This window comes from Palaemon carinicauda, chromosome 21, assembly GCF_036898095.1.
Source record: "Palaemon carinicauda isolate YSFRI2023 chromosome 21, ASM3689809v2, whole genome shotgun sequence".
NCBI classification, from domain to species: domain Eukaryota; kingdom Metazoa; phylum Arthropoda; class Malacostraca; order Decapoda; family Palaemonidae; genus Palaemon; species Palaemon carinicauda.
In genome coordinates this window covers 86,606,533-86,628,695 of record NC_090745.1, presented here as the reverse complement: position 1 = coordinate 86,628,695, position 22,163 = coordinate 86,606,533, and the positions used below count along the sequence as shown (strand labels likewise).

Here is a 22,163-nt window from a genome sequence, read left to right as displayed (position 1 = left end):
AAGTTACACTTATCTATCCTTACAAGGTAGAACTCTTCCAATGGGCTTCCTAAATAGGATAACCCTAGGCTTTAATTTTGAGGGTGGTCACAGCCATCAGCCGGGCAGTAAACACATGTATGTGTCTTTCCTAATTCATTTTTAGCTTACCTATCCTAAGCTTTATGCAATAAAATGACAAAATATTATTAATAATATTTATATAGTTTATCAAGTAAGATGAACTACCGTATACTCATTTTGTTTTCCTCTCTTTACAGGAGGACCAACCTAAGTGCCGCAGCGTCTTCTGCAACGTCCGGGGCAAGGACTTCTGCGGCCATGAGGAGTGCAGGGCGCACTCCCGCTGTTCCATCACCAAAGGACCTCTTAAGTATTGGGACCCCCAGGTATGTAACGTTTGCAGTGCCTTGGTTACTGAGGCCTTTGATGACCCCAAGACAACGCAGTCAAGGGATGCAGCACGGAGTACGCTGCGTAGATGGGTCTGCGGCTTCCAGAAGAATGCCACGGAGCCTTACCTTCCGAATGAACGGATGCGGGCCTATCTTTTCCCTAAGGCGTCTGCGGATGCCATCATACCACAGCCTCACCCTGAGATCCCTTGCGTCCAGATTTCCGTAGATACGGATGTCTCGGATGCGATGAAGGACATCCATCTAGACGAGAGGATCTCAGAGGTGTCAGAAGACACTGAAAAGGACCTTCTTGCAGGAGGTCAGGAAGAGGAGTCTACCTTGGCTCCTGATACCGAAGAGGATGAAGTCGAATTGGTTTCCGTTTCGTCGGTTCCAGCCCCAGAACCAGTGCCCTCTACGTCCTCTGCTCCTCCATCTAATGAGATGGGGAAGACTCTGTCTACCCTCATGTCAATGATGGAGAGGTTTCAGAGGCAGAGTGAAGAAAGGGAAGCTGCATTAAGGAAGGAAATACATCAGCTTGCAGCGTCCCGTGGGTCTCACAAGAGACTCAACGTGAAGGACCTTCCTTCATGTTCTGACGTGAACCCGTGGAGGCATACAGAGTACATGCCTATGACAAATGGGAAAATTTTTATTTCAGAAAAGCTGGGATCTGTCCTCATCGAAGATGTTGACTTTTGGCCTAGCTTTGAGTCTTATCCAGACTGCTTCGTCCGTCTGAAGGCGGAACCCATGTCGAAGTAGGAGACAGAGGCGAAAGAGGTCATAGTGCTTGACCATGCAAAAGCTCAGGCTTTATTGGCTAGCAGTCTGAAAGACAAGAGCTTCACTAATTCTAAGGTGCCAGCCCTGAGTAAGAAACACCCTTCCTTTCTTGCTCCAGCTACTCGGGCCTTTCCCTTTATGGAAAAAGGGTTCAATGCTGTAATGAAGGTAGTAGAAGCGGGGAAACCTTGTCCTACACTTGACGAGTGTAGACCCTTATCCCTAGCTCTGCCTACAGACCATAAGGACTGGAAGGAAATACATCTTACGGGAAGTTGGAGCCGGATATTGCTGGACGCCAGTTCAGTGAGAACCTGCCTAAGTTGTCTGAATTTCTCTTGCTCAGAGAGCAAGAGACAAAATAAAGGCTTGCCGCATCTCTATCCCTCCAGACCACCTTGGAGGCAATGGCAAGCGACCATAGAAACCCAGATATGTTTATGGTCGTGGCCAAGACACACTTGGCAACACTAATCAGGGACCTGTATGGCTTCGTTTGGGCCAGAAGGGCTTGTAGGGAGTTCGGCTGCGGTGAGGCACGAACCCAGGAAGTTGATATCTTTCAATATCTGGGGAAAGGACTTCTTCCCGAGTGAAGTGGTCAAGGAAATAGTTGACAAGGCTGCCACGGAGAATAGGAATCTTCTCCAGAAGTGGGGCATGTCGTCAAAAAGGTATTCCCCGGATGAGGGTCCTCAACCAAAAAGGAAGACAAAGAGGCCAAGGTTGCCCTCTCGCTCCGCCAGACAACAACAACAACTTCCCATGACCGCGGTGCCCCAGATGGTGGCACAACCCCAACCCACCTACTAGATGGTACCCCAGCAGGTGGTGACCCAGTCACCAGCCTATACTCCCACTTATGAGAGGCAGACCACTACCTTTTGCCCTAAAGGTAGAGGGTCATATAGAGGTTCCTCTAGACGCCCCTCAAGAGGAAGGGGAAGTAGTGGAGGGCGTGGTCAAGGAGGCAAGTTCTCCAATCATCTGAAGCAATGAGATGCTTCCGGTAGCAGGAAGACTCCACTCATTTCGGGATCGCTGGACCTTCGATCCCTGGGCCCACAGCCTGATCAAGAACGGACTAGGTTGGAGCTGGAAGATAGCTCCTCCACCATTTCCCCAATTCTTCCAACACTCCGCCCCTGTTCTGGAAGAATATACTCGAGAACTCTTGAGCAAAAGGGTAATAAGGAGGGCAAAGTCCATCAAATTCCAAGGAAGGCTGTTTTGTGTTCCCAAGGACTCAGACAAACTCAGAGTCATTCTGGACTTGTCGTCACTCAACAAGTTCATAGTAAACTACAAGTTCAGGATGTTGACCCTTCAACACATAAGGACCCTGCTGCCCGAATGGGTGTACACAGTCTCCAGAGACATGGCAGATGCCTATTGGCACATTCCTATCAATCGCCAACTTTCCTACTACCTAGGATTCAGGCTACAGAAGAAGAACTACGTCTTCAGAGTCATGCCCTTCAGGCTAAACATAGCCCCAAGGATTCTCACAAAGCTTGCAGATGCAGTCGTTCAACAACTACGCCTAGAAGGTGTCCAGGTGGTAACCTACCTGGGCAATTGGCTGGTGTGGGCAGCATCCGAGCCGGAATGCATGCAAGCATCCAAGAAAGTGATCCAGTTCCTGGAACATCTGGGATTCAAGTTCAATGTCAAAAAGTCTCGACTATCTCCAGCTCAGGAGTTTCAATGGCTGGGAATACATTGGAACTTAGTCACACCACCTTTCCATTCCATCAAAGAAGAGGAGAGAGATAGCGAGATCTGTCAAGAGACTTCTGAAATCCGATTGGATATCAAGACGCCAACAGGAGAGAGTGCTGGGCTCCCTTCAGTTCACATCAGTGACAGACCCGGTGCTAAGAGCACAATTAAAGGATGCATCAGGAGTCTGGAGAAGATACGCATCAAACGCTCGAAGAGATCTAAGAAGACCAATACCGACTCAACTACGATCACTTCTCAAGCCATGGTCAAAGGCCAAGAACCTGAAGAAATTGGTAACTTTGCAACCACCTCCACCTTCAGTCATCATCCACACAGACGCATCAAAGGAAGGATGGGGAGGTCACTCTCACCAACGGAAAGTCCAAGGGACTTGGTCTGCTCTATTCAAGACCTTCCACATCAACATTCTGGAGGCCATGGCAGTATTTCTCACGCTGAAGATATTGTCCCCTCGCCGTTCAGTCCACATAAGACTGATTTCAGACAGCGAGGTGATAATGAGATGTCTGAATCGTCAAGGTTCGAGATCACCCCAAATCAACCATGTGATGTTGGCCATCTTCCGCTTTGCGGAAAAGAAGAGATGGCATTTATCAGCAGTTCACCTTCAAGGGTTCCGCAATGTGACAGCGGACGCTCTATCCAGGCTCATGCCGATAGAGTCAGAATGGTCCCTAAACGCAGGATCATTCTCCTTCATCTTACGTCAAGTCCCAGAACTGCAGATCGACCTCTTCGCGATGAGCGACAACAAGAAGCTACTTCGTTATGTGGCCCCATACGAGGAACCTCTAGCTGAAGCAGTTGATGCCATGTCCCTCGACTGGCACAGATGGACCAGGATTTACCTGTTCCCTCCAACCCACCTTCTGTTGAAGGTCCTCAACAAGCTGAGATCCTTCCAGGGAACAGCAGCTCTATTGGCTCCCAAGTGGCCGATGAGCAACTGGTTCCCTCTAGTATTGGAATTGCAGCCGAGGCTGGTCCTGTTGCCGGACCCAGTTCTGACTCAAGTACAGAAGTCGACTGTCTTCGCTTCATCATGGAAAACCCAAGACCTTCATCTCATGATTTTCTCTCCTTAGCAGTTAAGAAAAGGTTTGGGATTTCGAGAGACAGTATAGACTTTTTAGAAGAATATAAGTCTAAATCTACCAGAAGACAATATGAGTCGTCTTGGAAGAAATGGGTTGCTTTTGTCAAGGCAAAGAAACCAAGAGATCTCAACAGATTTCTGTTTATCCTTTTTTATTCACCTTCATGAACAAGGTTTAGCAGCCAACACGATAACAACGTGTAAATCTGCCTTGGCTAGACCTTTGCTGTACGCCTTCCAAGTAGACTTTTCCAATGAAATTTATAACAAGATCCCTAAGGCTTGTGCTAGACTTAGGCCTGCAGCTTTTCCGAGGCCCATCTCATGGTCCTTGGATAAGGTTCTTCACTTTGCATCAACAGTGAATAATGAGGACTGCTCTCTGAAAGATTTGACTCAAAAAGTTATATTCTTGTTTGCTCTAGCCTTGGGGGCCAGAGTGAGTGAAATAGTGGCCCTTTCTCGGGATGAGGGCCATATTCAGTTCACAGAAGGGGGAGAACTGAATCTTTTTCCTGACCCAACATTTCTCGCCAAGAATGAGCTACCTACCAAAACGTGGGGTCCCTGGAGAATCTGCCCTCTGAAGGAAGATGTCTCACTGTGCCCAGTGGAGTGCCTAAAGGTCTATCTTCATAGAACTTCAGACTTCAGGGGAGGACAGCTGTTTAAAGGAGAAACATCAGGTTCAAACTTGTCGCTAGAACAATTAAGGGCGAAGATCACCTACTTCATTCGCAGAGTGGATCCGGACAGCACACCCGCAGGTCACGATCCTAGAAAGAGTGCTTCGTTATTGAATTCTTTCCAATACAGTACATGGATTTTGAGCGTCTTCGCTCGTATACTGGATGGAAGTCATCCAGAATGTTTTTCAAACACTACGCGAAGCAAGTGCAAGAGTTAAAAAGATATTTGGTGGCGGCAGGTAGTGTACTAAAACCTGTCACTTAGTGGTGCGAGGAACAGTGAATTGATTGGGACTGTCATGTACAGGGTGTGCGTGTTGACACCTTACAGTGCAACATGTAAAGTGAAGTGTCACCAGGGTAACACTATGGACTGTTCCAGATACTAAAGGTGAAGAAACATAAAAAGTTAACACTTGTGCCATGTGCTTTTTACACAGTGTGAAAAGACAGTCATTCACTGAAATGTATATTAGAAAATTTATTAAATTTTCAGTTTGGTGGCATTATGATTGTTTCTTTTCAGGTGAAACAAGTATTTCTGAGCTTGCCTGTATGTTTTATGTTTATTATTATTCACTAACATTTTTTGTGTTACTATAAAATGTATGTTGAATTAAAAAATTTTTGATTACCAATAAAAAATTGATTGGTATTTGCGTCTTATTTCGACCCAAATTCAAATAAATGAAGATTTGTAAGAGCATTATTTATTATTCCCCTTTTTATCTGCTTATTAACACGAGAACAACTGTAATAACTTTGTTCTTACATGTAGACAAACCTTTTTTCTGTGTATACATACCTTGTTTCTACACGAATACAAACCTGTCTGTCTTCGCATACAGCTAATCCTGTATGCCTTGGATGCTATAAACATTTGTTCGTATTGGGAATACAAACTTCGACTGATTGGGTATTTAGTGAGACCTGTATACCTTTTGTTGCTAGGTTTGTTCATATGGAATATGCAAACCTTGAGACTTTTTCCTGAGTCTGGGATGACTCTTCCCTGTAGGGGGGCAGGAAGCACTAACATAGTTCATGATTAGAAGTAATGACGTATAACGGTAACATCATATGTCCCTAAGGTCTGAGTGACCAAGGAAATATTGTCTTGTGGTTAAGGCACAATAGAAAATCCACAGATACATTAATGCTCTGGTAACCTTCCATCAGGACGACATGGCTTGAGCCTTCTATTTTTGGGTGAGATAGCCATGTCGTCCTGATGGACCCACCCTCCGTTTTATGAAAAGGCTTTGGCAGATCCCTCCCGAATCTACTGTATCTGTAGCACCTTGCTCAACGCTACAAGGAATAATCATGGCGGCGATGATGGCGCCATAAGATTTTTCATAACTCTGACCATCCTTTACATTCAGATCTCTCTGGACAATTCTATCCTGTTCGTAATACTAGGCAGGCAGTTAATTCTAATAGCCAGGCCTTCTCCATCACGAGACTCAATACTACGCAGTACTCTAGAAGTTTTATTCCAGCTGTTACCAAGTTGTGGAATGATCTTCCTAATCGGGTGGTTGAATCAGTAGAACTTCAAAAGTTCAAAGTTGGAGCAAATGCTTTTTTGTTGACCAGGCGGACATGAGTCTTTTTATAGTTTATTTATGACATATTTGTTTTTGATGCTGTTAATAGTTTATATATGACATGTCTGTTTTGACGTTACTGTTTTTAGAATGATTTATTGTTAATTTGTTCTCTTCATTTATTTATTTCCTTATTTCCTTTCCTCACTGGGCTATTTTTCCCTGTTGGAGCCCCTGGGCTTATAGCATCTTGCTTTTCCAACTAGGGTTGTAGCTTGGATAGTAATAATAATAATAATAATAATCTAGATACTCAAATAGTAACGGAGGAAGGGTACCTTATTAACGGCTACCCTTGGTTTTTTGCCACTTTCCCCCTCGAAGCGTAAACGCTATTCGGGGTGAAGATTGCTATGTGGCGTGTCAAGAATACGTCCTGTGATATTATGCCATATCCCTAAAGGGAAACTTTAGGGATATTCGCGCCAGGAGTTAAAATTCTGGAGACCTTAAGGTAAATTCTCTGGGAATATGACTGTAGTCAAATATACCCTAGGAAGCTACTTAAAGGAACCTTCCATCAGGACGACATGGCTATCTCACCCAAAAATAGATTTTTCGCTTCGCTCAAAATCCGTTTTATAGCCTAATGAGGGCAGTAGGCTAATTATAGTAATAATGATAAGCAGGTATTTATGAATTGCTGTATGTTGCCACACATAGGACAACCTTTAGATAAGACAAGGTCAAAAACTTTATCTAATATCTTTAGCATAAAACAACTGCTAAATTACATAACCATCTGCCTATGGGCTAGCTTTTGCAGCAACCGATATCTTATCCCATAAGGTTTGTGTAAAAATGATGTTATTACAAATGTTGTTTCAGTTACTGTATCCTTAAATGAAATGAAGGCGATTCTATGTCCACTTCTTCCTAAACACGCTGCATAAAAGGAAAATATTGGTTTGTTTTTGTTTTATTGCCAATCCCAATGAACAAATTAATGAACAAATATATTTAAACATCATAAACACTGGAATGTGAGTAGTATAATTTTATTGAAATTAATTGTTTTGATGGCAGTCCAGCTCGACATCCTATGGCTGGGACCGAGAATGATGTGTTGGGGGGTAATCTCTATCACCAAGTCCTCAATTTCTGCTATTCCTGCCTCTTAAATTATTTAAAACTTTACTGATGAAATGACTAAACAGGGAACACAAACCTGTAATATTTTTCTAAAAATATTTTAGTTGGAATATGTATTTCGAAGATTAAAATTTAACACAATAGTGGGATTTAAAAATGAAAACTAATAATAACTGGAAACATTGCAGTACATAGACACAATAAGTTATCCTTGTTTTCTGAGACCTGAAGGAGGCTTACTATTTATCTTTTTTTCAAGTTTTGAGCATCTTTGAATTCATTCAGTGCATAAAGATAAGTATTCTTCAGTTAGTAGGTTTATAGTTAAACAATCTTTTAATGATGCATTTTCCTATGAACTTTTTCAGTATTTTAATGTTGATTAATTTTATTCGTCATAGCAATGAAAAGCTATGAAAGCAACAATAAATTAATTTCAAGCATTAAAGGTTGCATTCATGGGAAACTAAGCTATTAATCATGGAGCATTATCAATTTAGACTGGTTTTAATGGTCCCTAATAGGTATATTGGAAATTGGGGTTTTGGGCTGTGAAATATTGAAGCTATGTTAAGAACAGTGCTTATTTCTGTAACTATGTAGATAATAATATTTTTTTTTTCTTTTTTTTTTACAGATTGAATATGACTTTCTGAGTGAAACTGATCTTGATGCAAGAGCAATAAATTTAGATGGTCTGAAAAAGAATATTGTGGGGACAGTTGCTATTACTAAATCTTTACATGGTGGTTTAAGGTAAGTAGTGTTTAGTTTACAGTGTAACTAGCAAATCATTATTTATTAATTAAAAATCTTCTATTTCCATGAAACTGTAGTTTATGTAGTCGTAATATTTCATTTGAAAAGCTTGTCCAAAATAAGAATGAAAACAAAATTTAAACTTTACAAAGGTACAGTATATGTAAACCCTGTTCCTATCAAAAAGACATTTGTTCCCATACTAACAAACCTTTCGTTATTTATGTGGATTATCCTTTGGCGAAGCTGGAAGGTAGCCATTAGACTAAAAGTGCGAAGTGGCAACTCTGCCTAACTACTTGAGTGGGTTGGCAGGGGTTGGCTGGCGGTTACCCAGCTACCTATATACGGTATACTGTACACTCTTAGCTGTGAGCTATGTCACTTTTTTCTTTTGGCTTGTAGAGAACGGACGTCTCCACTCTCTTCCAAAGGCTGTCATTGGACTTTTCAATTTTTTCTTTCTCTTTACAGGTATGTTTGTCTTCTTCTGATCGCCCTCATGCTGACATGTCCTGGGCGCAAGGGTGCTTCGTGCAGTACCTTCGTTTCTTCGGTGAGTACTGACCTGCACTCTCTGTGTCCATTTTGTAGAGGGCATCGTTACGAGCAGGGTTTGCCCTATGAAGAGTCTCCTGCCTCCCAATGGGAGAAGTTTGGACGGCGCAGGAAGAAGAACGTGAAGCACAATCTTTCTCCCTCAGGGTCGAGTAAAGTACGTTCTTCTTCTCAAACCTCTTTCTAAAGCTCCTTCTCGCTCGCTTTCCTTTGGAGGATGATTGAGCAGGAGTGCAGACTGGATAATTCCTTGGCAACCTTGGGGTACTGGGGAGGTTAGTTGCTTCCCCCAGAGGAGCAACTTCACCTCCAGCCACCGGGGAGCCTTTCTTCCTTGCAGATGTGTTGCAGGCGGGGCCGTCTTTAGGGGTTTCTGCACCCCCTACGAATGAAGCCCTACTTTAACTCCTTCAGCATGGTGCCTAGCAGGATCCTACTCTAGAGCCCTCAACATCCTGTGCTTTGGAGGTTGCAAAGTCCACCTGTTGCCCTCTCGTGGACCCTCCCCGCATGGATGAGGCGATCGCTCGCATTCCCCCCTCCAGCCGCCTCCCACTGACGACGGTCCTGATCACCATCCTGGGACATCGTCATCTCTTAACCCTCAGCCTCATGTTTCTCCCCACAGAAATACTTTGACTGGAGGAGATGATCTTCATGATATCAGCGCTCCTTCTACCAGTGGCGCACGAGGACGAGAGACTCCATCTCCTCGCCCTTTGGGACACTCGTCTTCTGATTGTCATTCACGAGGATCTGAAACTCATCATAGAGATCGTAGGTTATCGCGATCTCAACACTTCTTCCAGAACGCGTTCTTGCTGTAGAGGATCACGCTCACGAGGCCAACAGTCTCAACGCTCTCCTAGGAGGCGTTCCTCTTCACTAGGAAAAGTCTTGCGATCGCTGTCATCTTGATCATGAGCAACTAGGTCTAGATCCAGGTCTGGACGCTCGTGTTCTAGATCGCATTGATCAAGATCACGAGGATAATGCTCACGCTCACGAGGGTGACGCTCATGCTCGCAAGGGCGACTTTCACTATCTCGAGGCCAACGCTCAGGTTTGCATGCTTGGCACTCAAGACGTTCACGGCGTTCAGGCTAGACGCTCGATATCACGAATAGAACGTTCACGATCGCGAACATTGCGTTCATGATCATGATCTAGACATTCCTCGTTGAGAGGAAGAGTTAAGCACATGCGTGCAGTCCATCTGCACATCACTGCTCAACTCGTCCATCTCCATCTTTTCATTTGAAAAGCTTGTCCAAAATAAGAATGAAAACAAAATTTAAACTTTACAAAGGTACAGTATATGTAAACCCTGTTCCTATCAAAAAGACATTTGTTCCCATACTAACAAACCTTTCGTTATTTATGTGGATTATCCTTTGGCGAAGCTGGAAGGTAGCCATTAGACTAAAAGTGCGAAGTGGCAACTCTGCCTAACTACTTGAGTGGGTTGGCAGGGGTTGGCTGGCGGTTACCCAGCTACCTATATACGGTATACTGTACACTCTTAGCTGTGAGCTATGTCACTTTTTTCTTTTGGCTTGTAGAGAACGGACGTCTCCACTCTCTTCCAAAGGCTGTCATTGGACTTTTCAATTTTTTCTTTCTCTTTACAGGTATGTTTGTCTTCTTCTGATCGCCCTCATGCTGACATGTCCTGGGCGCAAGGGTGCTTCGTGCAGTACCTTCGTTTCTTCGGTGAGTACTGACCTGCACTCTCTGTGTCCATTTTGTAGAGGGCATCGTTACGAGCAGGGTTTGCCCTATGAAGAGTCTCCTGCCTCCCAATGGGAGAAGTTTGGACGGCGCAGGAAGAAGAACGTGAAGCACAATCTTTCTCCCTCAGGGTCGAGTAAAGTACGTTCTTCTTCTCAAACCTCTTTCTAAAGCTCCTTCTCGCTCGCTTTCCTTTGGAGGATGATTGAGCAGGAGTGCAGACTGGATAATTCCTTGGCAACCTTGGGGTACTGGGGAGGTTAGTTGCTTCCCCCAGAGGAGCAACTTCACCTCCAGCCACCGGGGAGCCTTTCTTCCTTGCAGATGTGTTGCAGGCGGGGCCGTCTTTAGGGGTTTCTGCACCCCCTATGAATGAAGCCCTACTTTAACTCCTTCAGCATGGTGCCTAGCAGGATCCTACTCTAGAGCCCTCAACATCCTGTGCTTTGGAGGTTGCAAAGTCCACCTGTTGCCCTCTCGTGGACCCTCCCCGCATGGATGAGGCGATCGCTCGCATTCCCCCCTCCAGCCGCCTCCCACTGACGACGGTCCTGATCACCATCCTGGGACATCGTCATCTCTTAACCCTCAGCCTCATGTTTCTCCCCACAGAAATACTTTGACTGGAGGAGATGATCTTCATGATATCAGCGCTCCTTCTACCAGTGGCGCACGAGGACGAGAGACTCCATCTCCTCGCCCTTTGGGACACTCGTCTTCTGATTGTCATTCACGAGGATCTGAAACTCATCATAGAGATCGTAGGTTATCGCGATCTCAACACTTCTTCCAGAACGCGTTCTTGCTGTAGAGGATCACGCTCACGAGGCCAACAGTCTCAACGCTCTCCTAGGAGGCGTTCCTCTTCACTAGGAAAAGTCTTGCGATCGCTGTCATCTTGATCATGAGCAACTAGGTCTAGATCCAGGTCTGGACGCTCGTGTTCTAGATCGCATTGATCAAGATCACGAGGATAATGCTCACGCTCACGAGGGTGACGCTCATGCTCGCAAGGGCGACTTTCACTATCTCGAGGCCAACGCTCAGGTTTGCATGCTTGGCACTCAAGACGTTCACGGCGTTCAGGCTAGACGCTCGATATCACGAATAGAACGTTCACGATCGCGAACATTGCGTTCATGATCATGATCTAGACATTCCTCGTTGAGAGGAAGAGTTAAGCACATGCGTGCAGTCCATCTGCACATCACTGCTCAACTCGTCCATCTCCATCTTTTCATTTGAAAAGCTTGTCCAAAATAAGAATGAAAACAAAATTTAAACTTTACAAAGGTACAGTATATGTAAACCCTGTTCCTATCAAAAAGACATTTGTTCCCATACTAACAAACCTTTCGTTATTTATGTGGATTATCCTTTGGCGAAGCTGGAAGGTAGCCATTAGACTAAAAGTGCGAAGTGGCAACTCTGCCTAACTACTTGAGTGGGTTGGCAGGGGTTGGCTGGCGGTTACCCAGCTACCTATATACGGTATACTGTACACTCTTAGCTGTGAGCTATGTCACTTTTTTCTTTTGGCTTGTAGAGAACGGACGTCTCCACTCTCTTCCAAAGGCTGTCATTGGACTTTTCAATTTTTTCTTTCTCTTTACAGGTATGTTTGTCTTCTTCTGATCGCCCTCATGCTGACATGTCCTGGGCGCAAGGGTGCTTCGTGCAGTACCTTCGTTTCTTCGGTGAGTACTGACCTGCACTCTCTGTGTCCATTTTGTAGAGGGCATCGTTACGAGCAGGGTTTGCCCTATGAAGAGTCTCCTGCCTCCCAATGGGAGAAGTTTGGACGGCGCAGGAAGAAGAACGTGAAGCACAATCTTTCTCCCTCAGGGTCGAGTAAAGTACGTTCTTCTTCTCAAACCTCTTTCTAAAGCTCCTTCTCGCTCGCTTTCCTTTGGAGGATGATTGAGCAGGAGTGCAGACTGGATAATTCCTTGGCAACCTTGGGGTACTGGGGAGGTTAGTTGCTTCCCCCAGAGGAGCAACTTCACCTCCAGCCACCGGGGAGCCTTTCTTCCTTGCAGATGTGTTGCAGGCGGGGCCGTCTTTAGGGGTTTCTGCACCCCCTACGAATGAAGCCCTACTTTAACTCCTTCAGCATGGTGCCTAGCAGGATCCTACTCTAGAGCCCTCAACATCCTGTGCTTTGGAGGTTGCAAAGTCCACCTGTTGCCCTCTCGTGGACCCTCCCCGCATGGATGAGGCGATCGCTCGCATTCCCCCCTCCAGCCGCCTCCCACTGACGACGGTCCTGATCACCATCCTGGGACATCGTCATCTCTTAACCCTCAGCCTCATGTTTCTCCCCACAGAAATACTTTGACTGGAGGAGATGATCTTCATGATATCAGCGCTCCTTCTACCAGTGGCGCACGAGGACGAGAGACTCCATCTCCTCGCCCTTTGGGACACTCGTCTTCTGATTGTCATTCACGAGGATCTGAAACTCATCATAGAGATCGTAGGTTATCGCGATCTCAACACTTCTTCCAGAACGCGTTCTTGCTGTAGAGGATCACGCTCACGAGGCCAACAGTCTCAACGCTCTTCTAGGAGGCGTTCCTCTTCACTAGGAAAAGTCTTGCGATCGCTGTCATCTTGATCATGAGCAACTAGGTCTAGATCCAGGTCTGGACGCTCGTGTTCTAGATCGCATTGATCAAGATCACGAGGATAATGCTCACGCTCACGAGGGTGACGCTCATGCTCGCAAGGGCGACTTTCACTATCTCGAGGCCAACGCTCAGGTTTGCATGCTTGGCACTCAAGACGTTCACGGCGTTCAGGCTAGACGCTCGATATCACGAATAGAACGTTCACGATCGCGAACATTGCGTTCATGATCATGATCTAGACATTCCTCGTTGAGAGGAAGAGTTAAGCACATGCGTGCAGTCCATCTGCACATCACTGCTCAACTCGTCCATCTCCCAAATGAAGTCAGAACGAACCTGATCTTGCAATGGAACAGCCTACAGACAGGTGTCCAGCTAAGCTACCCCTAGTGCCCTTTGCTGCCTGGGGTGCTTTAGCGAAGCGTTCGCCTATGCGATGTTCTCAGTGTTCCTCTGTGACGCACTTAACAACGCTTCGAGTTGCCCTTACTTAGAAGCCCCAACTGCCTACTACGTATGGCGTAGGCAGCCTTTTGAAGCAACAAGAATGCTCAAAGCTTCCATCGTCCAAGATGGCTCCTAGTGGTCGTGTGAAGAGCATCTCTACTCATGAATTGCGCCCATTGTCGAGCGAAACTCGCAATTTCACTCGCAAATCAGGGATTTTCACGAGCGATTGATGAGTGGCGTTATCGGAATTGTGAGCATGTGCGGTTGAAGCACCTCTGCCTCCAGATTCTACCACCCCTAGCTGCAGGCCACCAATACCCTTCCCAGAAGGGTTTAAGGAGCCTACTAATAGATAAGCCAATGTACCTTTTAGCCTGGACCATCCTCGTCGCTGGACGAAGTTAGATCTCTTGTTGCCACAGAGGCTCTCTCCTACAATGACTCGGCTCATTTTAGGGTTCCTCGTAGACAATGTTCTCCTCCTGGATTCTTTAGGGAAACCCAGAACTTCTCGAAGGTTGCTGATCTCCCCTTATTGGTTAGTGCTTTTCTAACTACCCTACAAAAGTCCTTGGCTGTGGCTCCTCCACTCCCACAGCCCCCGACTGCTCCAGTCAGGGCCACTCCTCGGATTCTCTTAGAGTCCAATTCGAGTTTGTCGCATAAGAGTTCTGACCCTCGAAGGAGACTGTTGTCAAACAAGGCGCGACGATCATCCCCCTCGTGATCTAGTGCCGAGGTGCCTTCAGCCACTGATCCATCCTTGAGAACTTTCCCTTTATTCCAGTGAAGGCTTGGGAGATCTTGACGAAGCGACAGAGGAGGAGAAACGTAACTCCACCCTAGGACGAGCAGGGACATCGACTCGCCCCGGGAGATTACTGTCCAACCCTTAAGAAATTGAGTACCTCCTGACCAGCATCCAATATCCTTACCTCCAGCAGAGGAAGAGTCTTCGACTCCTGTAGCTAAGGCTTTTGCAACTGGTGTCCCTAAACCCTCGCAAGTGGTTCCTTCCAACATCGTGGAGGAACAACTCCCTGCATGAAGGGAATCTTAGGACACCAAGACCAAACCTAAGAACGCCAAGGCAAGGGAAAACCGTTTGGCAAAGGTGGAATTGGGGCAGGTCCCTTAAGCAACCTAGTTTACAACCCTGACCTACCCTAAGCTCTGGATGTAAGCCTGGAGGTTGTGGATTGAATGGATACTGATGACAAATATCTTCCGAGGACAGCTAGTCTGAATTTTCACTCGAAACAAGAGAGAAAAGAGTCGGAGCATACCTTTTGGCAGATCCTCTCTTGCATGAGGGCCATCAATAGGCTGTCTACTCCTGGTACCACCACCCAGGATGGGAAGGTGATAAGTTTCGATGAAATCTTTGGAACCCAAAGGCCCCGTAAGACCAGTGCAATTCTGCCCTGGTCTAAAGGCCTGACAGCCACCATAAGGAAATCTATCGCTCAGATAGTTAGAGCTTTTAGTTCCTTGAAGGCAGGTTCCTCCTTGCGATCTTTACCACTTCCTTTTGTCTTACATTGGAAGTATTATGAGATCGAGAAGGAACCACATTCCACCATATCCCTCGACACTTCGTTGGAGTTTCTTACGAAGGGTCTTCCTACCCAAACCCCCTCTACTTGGAGAGCCTCCTTCACGGCAGTTGAGCTCCTAAACATAGCAAGAGGCGCAAAGTATGCCATGCAGGCTGCTTCGTGGCTTGACCTATGGTTTGGGTCCTTGGGCTACATTGTGCGCTCCCACAATCTTTCGAAGAAGTCCACAAGGAAGTCCTTGGAATCTTTCTTATTGTCAGGTACCCCAACTCTTGAGTTTTTATCGCACAACAAATGTTGGTGAATGCCATACTCAAGAAGAGGGCTACTGTCATAGGGAAATTCCACAAGTAGGTGGCGAAGGTGGAAGTCTCACGGTTGAGGAATTCCACCCTTAAAGGTTCATCTTTCTTTGTTCCCGAGGAGGTTGAGAGATGAAGAAAATTGTCAAACGATTCTGATGAAGAAAATTGTCAAACGATTCTCTCCTCCATGGGGCCAAAACATCCAGGCCCTATCAAAGACCATCCCAGTCTACTCGTGGTCAGCAGGCTACCTCCAACCCCTCAACTTCCAGGTCCTCGGGACCATCTAAGGTGTCAAAGCGTCCCTTTCAGTCCAAAGGCCAGAAAGGGAGCAAGTCTGTAAGAGGGAAGAAGGGAGCGGCCGAGGTGGTCACTCCCGCTAGGAACGGCAATCTTCATCCAGACCATGCTGCAGAAAGGCGCTCTCCAAGAGATCGTGGATGGGTCTCTAGGCTTTTACAAGTCAAATTTGTTTGGTGAGAAAGGTGACTGGAGGCTGGAGATCAGTCATCGATCTCTCTCCCCTGAACAAGTTTGTTTAACAGACTCTGTTCCGGATGGAGACAGCAGACACAGTCATCCAGGCCATTCGACCAAGGGACTCCATGTGCACACTGGATCTCAAGGACCCACACTTCCAGATCCCAATCCATCCGTCTTCCAGGAAGTATCTCGGATCCATACACGAGGGCAGGATTTACCAGTCCAAGGTTCTCTGCTTCGGTCTCGCGACAGCACCTCAGGTCTTTACCAGGGTGTTTGGCCTAGTCTGGAGAATGAGGGCGATGTGCAAGATTCCTGTGTCCCCCGCACTAGTGGGATTGTTCACGGTGAATCCCGCGCAAGGCCTCCATGCACAACAACCGCGCTCGAGGGCGTAGGTATCGTCTCCCAGAGCATTGTGACTGGGTCCTCTGATCCCCGATCTACTGCTCAGACTCGAATTGAACCACTCTTGAGCGGGTAAAGGAGAGTCCTAGCTTCGGCTCGAGAAATCTCAGCTGTAGTTCTCGTGAAGAATCTGCAGTACGTACGACTACCTCCACAAGGGGTAGCCACGCGGACCGACTCAGCAACTCGTGTCGCGTGAGCAGGGAGCAGGCCCAGACAGTCGCGCACTCGACCCGCCTGGCATGGATCCACCTCGCGGCTCAGCCCGCAGCATGGGGGACGGTCGTGCATGACCAGGCTAGCTCTCGCGCATACCAGCCGCGTGAGATGCAGCCAACCCCCATGCTTTCTAGCCATGTAACAGGTGAGGCGGCACGCACCACTCGCGCGACTAACCTGTCTACACCTCCTGGTGTAAGCGCTGCAGTTCTCAGTGACCCCGCTTGCACTCGAGCTCCTTCGGGAGCTTCGTGGGGCTCACAGCGACTAGTCACGCAATCGGTCGCAGTGGGAACCTCGATGTATTCCGTCGGTGATGAACCCTTTCTTGACTCCTGAATACACGTCTGGTTCGGTCCTAGGACCAGAGCAAGGGTCATCACCCGTGCAGCATGTCGCTTCCCCTACACCTACGGATGTAGCAGGGACCGAGAGATCAGCCACTTCCACGGCCTTCACGGGCTGTGGAGACGGAAGATCCCGGGGTGGAGTCGCAGTTCCTAGAGGTCATTAACCCCATGTGGGAGATTAATGGCCTCAGGGCTCCTCCTGAGGTAGTGTCCGAGATAAGTGTACAGCCTTGGAGATCCTATGGGGGAGCTCCCGAAGGCAGTTCATGCCCCCTCACATTACCCTGATTGAGACAGGCTGCTCGAGCATTGGACCGAGTGAGTGACCAGTTCGCAGGACCTGGTGACTCGCTTAGGAGCCAAGGTTTGAACAAGCTTCTCCCTCAACCATTTCAGCGACAGAAGAGGTACTATGTCACAGAGTCTTCTGTGTCTTTTCCTCTCCCTCTCGACGCCGCAGTCGGAGCGCTTGCTGGGGGTTCCCAGTCGAGAGCTTGAAATCCCAGAGAGTGGCCATCTTGGCCTCTGAGATTTCAACTATGGAGTCCATCTCTGTAGCTGCTCTCAAGGCTGCTTCATGGCTTGACCACTGGTGTGGTAAGGCCACAGTGTTCACACGGGACACCAAGCTCGCTACCCCCGAATTTGGCCTCTGTCTGGTGGGAAAGCTGTTGCTTTTCTCTTGGACCAGCTTGCTACCCAGTATGCCAATCTGGTCCTCAAAAAACGCGAGGCAGTAGCCTCTCGTTTGGCGAGACATTGGTTCAGGAGAAGCCCTGGCACTCAGGAACACTCCTATTAGAGCTGCAACTTCTCTCTTTCCACCAGAGGAAGTTCGGGCCGCATGGGATAAATGGCGCCTCGAAGGACTCAATTATCCACCAGGCGCAGGCTGTGAGTTTCAAGGGACCTGGTCCCGCGAAACCATCCGCAGCCAGGCCGGTCCAGGCCAAGCCCACGGGAAGTAGCAAGGGTACCACTGGTCGTGCTCCTGTGCAGCTGAGACCTGCATCTGTTCAGAAGGGTTCTGCCCCAAACAGACCTTTCAGCCTCCCTCGGGAGCTCCTCCACGTCGGGGAAAGAACAGGGGCAAGCAAGGGAAAGGGAAATGCTGAGATTGGCTTTCCATTTGCCATGCTGCCTATCGTGCCATTGGGCAGCACCTCGGGGCCGAGGAATGGGTAGTATCAACCCTTCGCGAAGGGTACAAGCTCCCATTCGTGCTTTATCGGCCCCCCTATCCTCCACTCCAATAGCGTTCCACACATACGCTCCAACATCCCTGAAGGCTCTGACCTTGGAGGCGGAGGTCCAGGAAATGTTGGAGAAGGATGCGCTAGAAGTCGTACACGATCAGTCACCAGGAGGTTGGAGACCGATCATCGACCTTTCGCCATTGAACAAGTTTGTTCAGCAAACTGCGTTCAAGATGCTAACAGTTTGCACTGTGCTTTTAGCCATCAGGCAGTACGACTTCATGCTATCGATAGACTTGAAGGATGCGTACTTTCAAGTACCAGTTCATCGGTCGTCTAGAATGTACCTCCGATTCACCTTCCAGGGCACGGTGTAACAGTTCAAAGTCCTGTGCTTCGGACTGTGCACAGCTCCCCAAGTGTCCACGCGAGTGTTCACGACGGTAGCAGCTTGGGCCCACTCGAGGGGCATCCGCATACTGATGTACCTCGACGACTGACTGATCTTCGGTCCCTAGCAGGAGCAGTTGATTCAGGATCGAGACTCACTTCTGGCAGTCTGTCGCAATCTGGGGATCGTGGTGAACTGCGAGAAGTCGTACCTCATTCCTAAGCAGAAGGTGAAGTATCTGGGAATGCTGATCGACTCAGCATTGCAGCCCTCCAGTGGCAAGCTCTTCTAGGTCACCTCTCCTCGCTGGAGAAGCTCGTTCCTTTCGGGCGGATCCATCTCCGCTCCCTTCAGTGGTGTCCGAAGGACCAGCGGTCGGCAGCCACCAATCCTCCCTCTCGTCCGGTCCTCATGGAATGCGAGGTAAGGTAGGATCTCCTTTGGTGTCTAAACGAGGAGAACCTCAAGAGAGGGTTTTCTCATAAACCCTCCTCCACCTCAGTTCCGTCTGTTCACAGACCCGTCCACGGAAGGTTGAGGTGCACACCTGGACGACTTGGTCGTGTCAGGTGTGTGGTCGGAAGAGAAGAAACACCTGCACATCGTGTTGGAAATGATGGCAGTCTCGAGAGCACTCTTTCATTTGCAGGCCCGTTTGAGAGAGCACTCGGTAGTGCTGATGAGCAACAACACTTCCGTGGTCGCGCACGTCCAAAAGCAAGGGGCACGCTCTCACATCCCTTGCAGCAGCTGACTAGGCAGGTGTTAGGTGTTTCTTAGGGCAGAGAGTCAACACGTAACCTTGTCAGCCAGGTACATTCCAGGCAAGAGAAGTGTTCGGGCAGACACCCTAAGTCGCAGAAACCAGGTAATAGGGGCAGAATGGTCTCTTCACCCTTGGGCTGCGAGTCGAGTACTCGACCTCTGGGGAGAACCATGCATCGATCTTTCGCAACACAGCACAACGCCAAGCTTGCTGTGTTTTGCTCTCCAATACCAGATCCTGTGGCTGCGTTCGAGGACGCACTGCAACATCCTTGGGATCTACTGGATTGCTACACGTTTTCCCCCCTTTTTGCTTGCTTCGCGCAGTTTTATACCGGGTCCTAGTAGCTCCAGGACTCCGGATGACTCTCATTGCTCCACTATGGCCACACATGGAGTGGTTTCCCGATCTGTTGTCGCTCCTGGTCGAGACACCGAGAGAGCTACCACACTGGCCCAATCTCCTTCGGCAACCCTTGTCGAACAGGTACTACCAGGCGGTGCAGTCGCTCAGACTTCACGCGTGGAGACTTATCCAGCATCTCCTCAGAACGCGAGGCTTTTTGCGACTCGCAGCGAGAAAGATGTCAGGGTACCTTAGAAGATCCTCCTCCTCAGTTTATCAAGGGAAGTGGTTGGTCTTCTGTGATTGGTGTAGTGGAAGGGGTGTCTCTCCAGTCAGAGCCTCTCTGACTCAGATCGCAGACTTCCTAGTCTTTCTTCGCAGAGGTAAGCTCCTTTCGGTTTCTGCCATTAAAGGGTACAGGTCTGCCCTTGCAATGGTGTTTCGTCTGAAGGGCATAGATATCTCCAACGCCCTGGGGATTTCTATGCTCATTAAGAGCTTCGAACAGTCCTGTCCCCCCAGGGAACTTCAAGTTCCCCAGTGGGATGTCACCTTAATTCTTGGGTCTCTTACTCGTGCTCCGTATGAACCCTTGAGCCGTGCCTCAAACAGGCACTTGACCTTTAAGACTTTTTTCTGCTAGCCATAGTATCGGTGGAGAGAGTCGGGGGAGTTACACGGCCTCTCTTGTAATGTCACTCACGCAGAGGGTTGGAAGGAGATCTTGAGTTTTGTGCCAGAGTTTGTGGCCAAGACTCAGAACCCAGCGATCCATGATCCCAGGTTCGAGGCCTTCACTATTCTTTCCTTACTGGATGTGGTGGTTCAGGTGAGAGGCTTCTCTGTCCCGTCAGGTGTCTGCGGCGCTATCTTAAGCGAACTCGGCATCTCAGACCTGAATGTCGACGCCTTCGTTAGCACCAGCGGAACCAAGAGGGAGGTGTCGAGGAACACGATATCCTTCAGGATCCGTGAGGCCATCCACAAGGCGTATGAGACTTCCTCAAGAGTCCAAGCACCAGCGAGGGTTAAAGCTCATGAAATCAGGGGCATTGCCTCCACACTTGCTTTCAAGAGATTCTTGCAATGGGCCAAGTGCTGAGGGGGTGGGGGGTGCTCCATACCGCCAGCCAACCAATCAGCACAACTGTCTGGTTTTCTCTCTCTTCAGCTGTTTCAGCTGAGCTGAAGCGAATTCCTATATTAAATGATTACGGGTTTGTATAGCTGGGAAAAATACAATTGTTCCTTAACCGAAATACAAACCACGCTATTTACAGAGGGTTACCTTTTAGCGCAGCTGAAATGGCGAGCCATTAGAATTTAACGAGGGTGTATTACCCCCGCGCTAGTTAGCGGTAGGGGAGTGGTAGCTAGCTACCCCTCCTCCCCCTCACACACAGATGAATGCTCACTTTCACTTTTGGCTCGGACTGTGACAGACGTCTCTGTCTTGGTCCTCTCTTGGCAGCCATTGTTTGTTTTGTCTTTACTTAATCGCTTACTTTTCATTTACTCAATATATATGTAAACATGTTTTCATGTTTGTATATATATTTGAGTATAGAATAAGTAAGTTTCATTTTCAGAGTTGTGTGTGTAGTGTACGATATCTACGTGGAGTCCTCGGCAGTTAGGTCACCACGGCGTAATTTTATGGGTGGCGATCGAGTTTGACTTATGTCTTTCTCTCTCTCTCTCTTGAGGTCGTTCACCCTTTTACTACGTGTTACTACGCCCTTGTAGCTTCCTTTCCGTGTGGGGGGGTTGCTACGCCGTACGTTTGTCTCAATTAGTTATGAATCTAATTGTAGTTGTTTTTTGTTTTTCAGCTTGTAGAACGATTCCTTTCGGGGTTTTCGTTCTTTCTTTAGTGTTCATTCATTTTTAAATTACATAATTACATAGTTACATAATTATAATTGTTATAATTCTGTTTTGGTTACAGCTCTCCTTCCGTGAGTGTAAGTGGTTGTGAGGGCACGTGCCTGTTGTGTAATTCTTGTTTCCTTTCCCTCGGGATTCCTCTTCGGATCCTTCCCGGGGGAATGAATGTGTACTAATATTATTTGTTTTATTTTTTTTTTACAGTTACCGATCTAGTTCGTTTCTGTAATATAGCAACGGTGTGAGCTGTCTTGTTGAGTCCTGGGGATTCGGCTGTTGCTGCCTCCCCCCTTGCATTTTCGTCAGGGGCGTGTCTCCTTCTACTGGAAGTACTCCCGTGACGACGGACAGCTCTCCAGTTCATTTTAGAACTCTCAGGAGGCTTGCCTCCTTGGGCGGGTAACTTTCCTTCCGTGGGAAGTTTTTCCTGTCCAGGCTTGAGTTTTTCCCCTTTTGGGGGGTTCTTCTCTTGCCTTTTTTTCGTGCGACTATGCTCTTGGTGCTGAGCGGTCACACCTGCAGTTTCGCTCAAGGGGCTGGGCAACTGCAGGAGCTCCTCTTCGGAGGATTGCTCCTTTTAGGTCACTGGCTGACCAGTCTCTTCTACGAAGTGTTTCTCTTTCGTTCGCGAGAGAGTACACTCATAGAGACTCCTCTTCGGAGGTTTCTTCTGTTGCTGTTGCTGTTGGCCTCCCTCGCCGTAAGG

The 22,163-nt window shown here is 47.8% G+C and overlaps 1 protein-coding gene across 1 annotated transcript in view; it reads left to right on the top strand.

The window, feature by feature from the left end:
* LOC137615024 (N-acetyltransferase 8-like) overlaps window positions 1–22,163 on the top strand; it is a 79,629-nt gene that overhangs the window by 6,743 nt on the left and 50,723 nt on the right. The window contains exon 3 of the mRNA XM_068344660.1: window positions 8,058–8,176. Coding sequence (XP_068200761.1) covers window positions 8,058–8,176 — 119 coding nt within the window. The remainder of the gene's footprint in view (window positions 1–8,057; window positions 8,177–22,163) is intronic.